General features: G+C 38.8%; 1 protein-coding gene across 1 annotated transcript; it reads left to right on the forward strand.

Moving 5' to 3' along the window:
- The first annotated feature begins 386 nt into the window (after window positions 1-386).
- f2rl1.2 (coagulation factor II (thrombin) receptor-like 1, tandem duplicate 2) lies at window positions 387-4,120 on the forward strand. Its single transcript, XM_049603947.1, has 2 exons — window positions 387-738; window positions 1,979-4,120. Exons 1-2 carry the CDS (start codon window positions 672-674, stop codon window positions 3,067-3,069), a joined length of 1,158 nt encoding a protein of 385 aa, XP_049459904.1. The 5' UTR covers window positions 387-671; the 3' UTR covers window positions 3,070-4,120.
- Window positions 4,121-7,513: the final 3,393 nt, after the last annotated feature.

Raw genomic sequence — 7,513 nt, forward strand, 5'->3', positions numbered from 1 at the left:
ATTTTGTAATGTAAAACAAAAAAAAGCAATATTGTAAAAAAACATCATAATTTAGCAACTGGATTATAGAAAACACAAAACTACATCTGTCTACTCAAAATAAGTACAGAGAAGAAGTGAAAAATAGTTTCCAGAAGTCAACAGCATCAGCTATATTTACCTGGAACACTTCCTCTGATGTAAGGTCACCTCTCTGGTTGTACTTGTAAGGCAGTTTTTATATGAAATACAGGACAACCTGTCTTTGTTTGTTTTGACTGCACATCACCGTATGAAGAGGAACAAAATGATTCTGCTGTAGGAAATTGTGAAACTGTTGAAAGCAGTCTGTCTGTTGATGCAATATATAACAGAACTGATTTTTTTTTTACCTCAAAGGTTAGATTTCAAGGAAAAAAATATCAATGAGGTAGATTTTATTCATTATGGATATTTACTTTTTTGTTTTCTTCTTCGTGGGTTCAGTGAGCTCCACAGAAACCTGTGATGGGAAAACCACCACAGGCTAAACAAAGTAGGCGGGTCACTGATGACGTACACAGCGCGCAAACAGGTAGTCTCGGGGTGTGTCCTCCCAGAGTGTAGTTGTATGAGTTGTCCGACATTTAAGGAGTTGTGAGAGTCGGACTGTCACAACGCAGTGACGCGGAGAGCGTGTAAAGTACACCGCCATGGATTTAACTCGGTTATTGTCGCTGCTTTTAATTTTCTGCTGCTTTTCTGCCTCAAATGCCGCAGGTAAGACCGGAAGTCCCTCTGTTTATTGTCTGAGGAGCTCGTGAGCTCATAAAACCGAACCAATGAGACACTTTTAGTCTCATCTCGAGAGTATATTAATACAGGCTTACTTTATTAATATTTAAGTATATTGAGATTAATGTATTAAGCCATTGTCATCATTATTTATTTATTTAGAATAGAGAGGAGTTTTGGCGGAATTGGAGTTTTTGACATTGGGTGGGGGTCATCTCTCAACAGACGGGTGTATCGGGAAATGAGGGCATAAGAGAATATTATATTTTATTGGTGCAGATATTGTGTATCCAACCTCGTGAGAATAGTAGAAAATATCTTACTTTCTCCCAGCTGTAGGAGAGTTCAGGGCTGGTTGAAACTTTTCACTCCCTTAAATACTTCTCTGGCATAATTTATTTTAGAATACTCTAACCACCAGCAAATGCTATAAATACATACGTCTTAATGCTTTCAGTTACGAAATATGAAGCAACCAATAGAAACTATGTGAACAACTAATTCAAACAAGAACTCGAAAACTTGAACATCTGTCCATTTTTTAAAAGTAAACGACATTTAACCAGTTTATTGGTAGTAATGTTTACCACAGCCATTGGTTCACAGGTGCCAGCCAACCCTGCTCACCTTTCACCCAATTTTGTGATGACATTAAGATAGCAGCCACCATCACTCATCACAGACTTTCTAATATTATAGAAAAATGCAGCTGATTCCTACTTTTATTATCCATACAGTATGTAACATATTTCTAATATTTTGATCCAACACAAATTTGTAATGTTTAGTCCACAGACCAGTTTGTAAAAACTTTTGATACCATAACATTGTAATCTTTATCTCGCCAAAAAAGTTAATGACTTTCAGATTTCTTAACATAATAGATGAGTGCAGATGAAGAAAGCATTTAGGTTTCAGTGACCATCAAAAGCCCAGTAAATAGCTATATGCCAACCAACCCCGGCTACAATTAATGATAGTTTGTTTATGAATTACACTGTCAATAATTAATATGTTATCTTGTAGCCTGCAAATAATTAAAAAAAAAATCCAGAGCCCATTCTTGAATAACCGTTGCTGTTCTAAACCCAAACCTAAACCAGTTTGTAAGATGGTAGATTTTATAATGATGGCTCACAATTCATATTTTTGTCTGATGGAATAATTGATTAGTCAAAAATCTATTCAGCCCTAATATGTATTCATTTTTGTCATGTTATTTTAGGTAAAGGACGAGGGTTTATCGGTTTTAAGGACCCTAAAAACTCAGATCTAGTAGTTGTGGACCGCACAACATCTGACTCACTGAAGAGTAATCTCACCACCGTCTTCATCCCTATCGTCTACATCATCGTGTTTGTGGTGGGACTTCCTGCCAACGGCATGGCCATCTGGGTGTTCCTCTTCAGGACCAAGAAGAAGCACCCATCCTCCATCTACATGGCCAACCTGGCTCTGGCTGACCTGCTCTTTGTCATCTGGATCCCCTTAAAAATAGCATACCACTTCAACGGCAACGACTGGATCTACGGAGAGCCGCTGTGCAAAGTCCTTGTGAGCTTCTTTTATGGGAACATGTATTGCTCGATCCTTTTCATCGCCTGCCTCAGCGTGCAGAGGTACTGGGTGGTGGCTCACCCTCTGTCCCAGCAGAGGAAGAACAACAAAGTGGCTGTCGGGGTTAGCGTGGCCATCTGGGCTTTCATCTGGCTCACCAGCACGCCTCTATATCTGTATGACCACACCGCCAAACTCAAAGACCCCAACATCACCACCTGCCACGATGTCAACGTCATACGGGACTCCAACAATCCATTTCCTGATGTGCAGCTTCCTTACTACTACTTTATCTTCATGGGTTTGGTTGTGTTCCTCGTCCCTTGTATAGTGATCACTGTGGCCTACGTCCTGCTGCTCAGGGCTCTGGGGAACAGCATGGACGACAGCTCAGCAGCAAAGAACCGTCAGAGAGCCGTGGTGCTGATCGTGACCGTCCTGGTGACATTCCTAGTGTGTTTTATCCCCAGTAACATCATGCTGGTGGTGCACTACTCTCTACTGAAAGATGGAGTGATAAACAATGGTTACAGCTTCTACATCTCCACATTATGCCTGGCAAGCCTCAACAGCTGCCTGGACCCGTTTATCTACTACTTTGTGTCGGAGGACTTCAGGAACCATGTGAAGAACACTCTGCTGTGCAGGAGCAGCCGGACTGTGGAGAGAATGAGGGTTTCCTTCAGCTCCATGAAATACTCCAGGAAGAGCAAGTCATATGTGTCAGATAGTGGGAACACGCAGAGCAGCAACTGTTAGAAATAAGGTGGATAAAGGTGAGCAAAGAAAGACTTTGGTGGGATATCATGCACCGTGCTTGTGCTTATAAACAGGGCATCACAGAAACCTTGTGGCAGTGAGACACAGTGGATAGGTCTGTGGTTATGGACATAAGGCCCATCAGTCATTACCAGGTAACCTCAGCAACCCAACTGCCAGAAAAAATTGTTGGCGTCATACATTTCTGCAAACCATGGATACGTTACATTTTCATACTGTATATATAATGTGTGGTTAAGTTTAGACGGGTCACCAAAAATCAGCCACGTTTGGGGGATAAAGGTTTGCTGCTGGAAAAAGAGCAATGACTCATTTATTCATAACTGATTTGTTATTTATTGGTCTCAAACAGTGGTCTGCAGCTTGGCAGACATCTACCCCGGGTTACACGCCATCCACCATCCCCTCCACCTCCCTAGAAACATTGATATTAGTATAAAACATGCAAATGTTACAAATATTGTTATTTGCAGAATGCTAATATTTTTTCTGGCGACTGGGCTGACCTCAGATAACCAAAGTTGAACTAAAAATGTGAAGATGACTGTGCTGGGAGTACATTTTAAAATGTGTATATATGTGTGTATATATATATATTCATTATGAACTGCTGTGTAGTGTTCAAATGTAAAAAATGAATACATATTTAATTTTTTTAATATAGAAATGGAAGGCCTGTTAAAGACTGACATGTGGTCTTTTCAGCTGTACAAAATGTGGATTTTCACAAGATTCTGACTGACCAGTTCACCGCACTGAAGACCATTTTAGAAGTAACCTAATGTGTTCAGAGGAAGAGAACAAGAGGTGACTGTAGCTTTAATCATATCAACAACAGAACGTAATAGCCATTCATGTGTTTTTTTTGTTTTGTTTTTAATCTTGCCTGTTCGGCACATTCCTGCAACCAATGTGTTTTATCCTGTTATTTTAAACCTTGTGTGATAAATTGTTTATTTACTTGTGAGAATAATGAGGAGAAAGGTGGTAATGTTACATAGTTTCTTAAATAAATGATAAAACAACAGGATGCAGTTTCTGTGAAACTCCTTTTAATATTGCGTAACTGATTTGAATGCCTGTGTGGAGTGAGTCATCGGCTGAATTTTCCTCATGCAGCTGAAGAGGGATGTAGACTCATTGTCATGGATCGCTGTCTCTGCTACGTGAAAATGTTAGGAATTCATGGAATGTGTTGAGTTGTTTTTTTAGTGTCAGAAAAATGAAAGAAAATGTACAAGCTTTTGTAAAACAAGTACTGAAATGTTTAGTTAAAGTTAGTTATTAAATATACTGACTCGTAAAGAAACGGCCAGAGATGAGAGGGTCAGAGTGGAGGGGGTTATAGAATGTGTAAGAGCGTGATGAGGCATGTCGTGAGGATAGCAAAAACAGGTCGTCCTCCCACTGGTTTTTGTGTGTCGGGCCATGTTTCACCTGAAGCACAGAAAGCCACACAGCTTGCTGCCCCAGTTATTTTTATTTATTGATACAAACAATACATTTACCTCTTGATAGTCAATTTTGGTCTCCTTTCTAACTTGAAGCTCATTCAAAATGTGTTTCAGTCACACATTTTATTTTCAGACACACAAAGACAATAGGCTGTCGACAAAGGGGTATTGTGAACCAGAGTGAATGCTCCAGGTCCTTATCTCTAGATAAGAAGTATGTGAACTGAGGTGTTTCTTGCAATAGCCCTGCCAAAGGAGTCCTCCCCCTCCCCCAGGTACACACGTAGACTGTGAATGGTGATAGCTTCCTGTTTAATGACTGGTTGGTTGAGGCTGCGCTCGGGGCCGTTTTAAGAGGTAAATGATTGTTGTGTGAGTGTCGTCTTACCCTTTGTCAGCACTCTGAGTGGAATACCTTCTTTTCACATGTTGGGGACAGAGCCACTCCCTGTCTTTGTTATATTTACATAGTTCCACCGTGTGACCAAGGCAAACAGAAATATTTTCTAACCAAAGGACTCAGCGGCTGCAATGGAAAACTGATAATAAAATATCACCAGGGGAAGAATTCTGTAGATTTAAAATGGATTATGTATCTGATAGTTTAATAAAACAGAGAAAGGAAAAAGTTAAGACCCCTTAAATTATTTTCTCAGAAGTCAACACTGGTTGTAATTTATACAAGTTGGTGTAGCTGAAAGATTTGGATGCATTATGAATTCTGCAGGGAGTGGCATTTCCTGTCTCAGAGTGCATGACCATGAATGGTTATGCAGGAATGAAAGGCTTAAAGACTTCAGGGTAAAGTTAAGAGTAAACATGTACATGCATTATTTTTTTTTTTAAGATATGCTAACATGCTACGTTTTTCTCATCATAACAAACTTTGAACCTTTTTGCAGCTCTGCAATGACAGCCATGAGAGACAGCGTTGGTATGGCAAGAATGGAAAGTTCTCCATATGATGAGCTATGACTTGTTTTCGTGCACAGACACATTTACAGTAGCTGCACTCCAAAGAGCTCAATGCAACACATATAGCCCTTTTCACGTTTGTTGTTACTTGCAACAGAGCCAGGCCAGCTGTTTCCCTCGTTTTCATTCTTTATGCTAAGCTAAGCTAACTTGCTGCTGATATATTTTACAGTGATGAAACATCATCTAATCAAACTCACAGCAAGAAAGAAGATTTTTTCAAGAAATAAAATTGCCTAAAATGTGGATCTATTCCATTAAATATTGCTTTAAGACCTGGTGATTTTATTTAACTTCAATAAAATTCACCTATGTTTTGGAATTCAGGGATATTTTTTCACGACTGTTATTATGGTTAAAAAAAAAAAAAGGACAAAGTACCAGCGTAGTTAGTTCTGCAGTTGCACACACATATGTGTGGTGGTTTGTGTTGCATACAGTATTTCCATGATGCAACATGTCCGGTGTGCTTTAAGGTTCTTGTAAGTTGCAAGAGGTCTGTAACCACATGACTGGCACATGGTAGAATATGAGCAGGAACATTTTTAGATTTTTATAAAAGAATAAGCATTTGTTTGCTTCTGTTTATAGGTTGCTGAATGCATAACAAATCACAGTTCAAATCTCACCACAGTAGTAAAGGGTAACTTTGTTTTTTTTTCAACCTGGTCCCTATTTTCCCATGTACTTGAGTCTAAGGGCTTGTTTTAGCAAGTGAATTTTCACTATTGCCTTCACGGTGACGTTATGCCCAACCTGCTTGTAAGGGTAATCGCTATTCCTAGGTCTTTTATCCCCTCTGCTGTCCGACTGTTAAATGTATCCTTATGAATTTGTATGGTTTGGGTGCTTTGTACCTTTTTATGTATGTTATCATCCAGTGCTTAATTAGACTATTTTTAATGAATATATTTATTGGTGTTTTTTTAATTCATTATTGGGGCTAACAGATTTTGCACACAGCTGTCAACTTTCTTTCTGTGTTTCTACGTGTTGTGGCGCGAGCTGTCAAATAGAATTGCCCTTCAAGGGATTAAAAAAGTTGTCTTGTCTTGAAGTGACTAATGGGAACATTTGTTATTGAAATTGGTCCAGTATTGAGTAGGGGTGGGGCTCACCAGAGGCCCCACAATACGATATTATCATGATGCATAAGTCACTATGCAATATTATCGTGATTTTTAATGTGTTGTGATATGCTGAGTATTGCAATAAAATACATTGAGATATACTGCAATTGATTACCCTTTTTCAGGTGCAAATTATGTCCCCAAAGGAAAACTTTGTCAACAACAACAGTTTTAACCGATAAAACAAAATAGTCTGTTCATTTCACTTCAGTCATTTTTATTGCAGTAAAATGTATCTAGTTAAATGAAAAAAAAACGGCTGATTATATTATTCTAGTAAGCTATGAAAAGTTTGATTTATATTTGTAATATTAATAATTTATCTGATTAAAAAAAAATCAATATTTAGCACTAGGTGACAATATGATATTGCCACACAAAAATATTGCAGTACTATGCTGTATCGCCCCCCCCACCCCCACCCCTAGTACTGAGTGAAACTGCTGCAGCCAGCAGTGGCGAAACAGGCTGTAATGTAACATTACTGTGCAATTGCGCACTATCATTGTGCACCCACTTAAAGTGATGTTGGACCAGTTTCAAAAATTGTTGACTCCACAAAGACACAAAAACATGGGAAAATAGGGCCAAGTGAAAAATACTCAAATAGCCCTTTAAGGAATTAGTCAGGAAATAATTTAACTTCCTAAGTTATTTCTATGAATTTGAGAGTTAGAAAATAGCTTATAATGAGAATGCACACACATTAGAGATTCATGCTACTACCAGACGTGGGCATAAAGTCTGTTTTTTAATTCAGATTTAGGATCCCAGTCCTAGAATAATTGTAACAAAGACACACAGACACACAGACAGACAGACAGACAGACAGACAGGTGTTTCTAAGACAAAGACAGCCTGTTG

Source organism: Epinephelus fuscoguttatus, linkage group LG18 (genome assembly GCF_011397635.1).
Source record: "Epinephelus fuscoguttatus linkage group LG18, E.fuscoguttatus.final_Chr_v1".
In the NCBI taxonomy this organism is placed as follows: Eukaryota; Metazoa; Chordata; class Actinopteri; order Perciformes; family Serranidae; genus Epinephelus; species Epinephelus fuscoguttatus.

Coding starts and splice junctions, on each gene's coding strand:
- f2rl1.2 (XM_049603947.1), top strand. CDS start 672: ATGGATTTAACTCGGTTATTGTCGCTGCTTTTAATTTTCTGCTGCTTT. Junction 739..1,978: donor TTCTGCCTCAAATGCCGCAG/GTAAGACCGGAA, acceptor ATGTTATTTTAG/GTAAAGGACGAGGGTTTATC.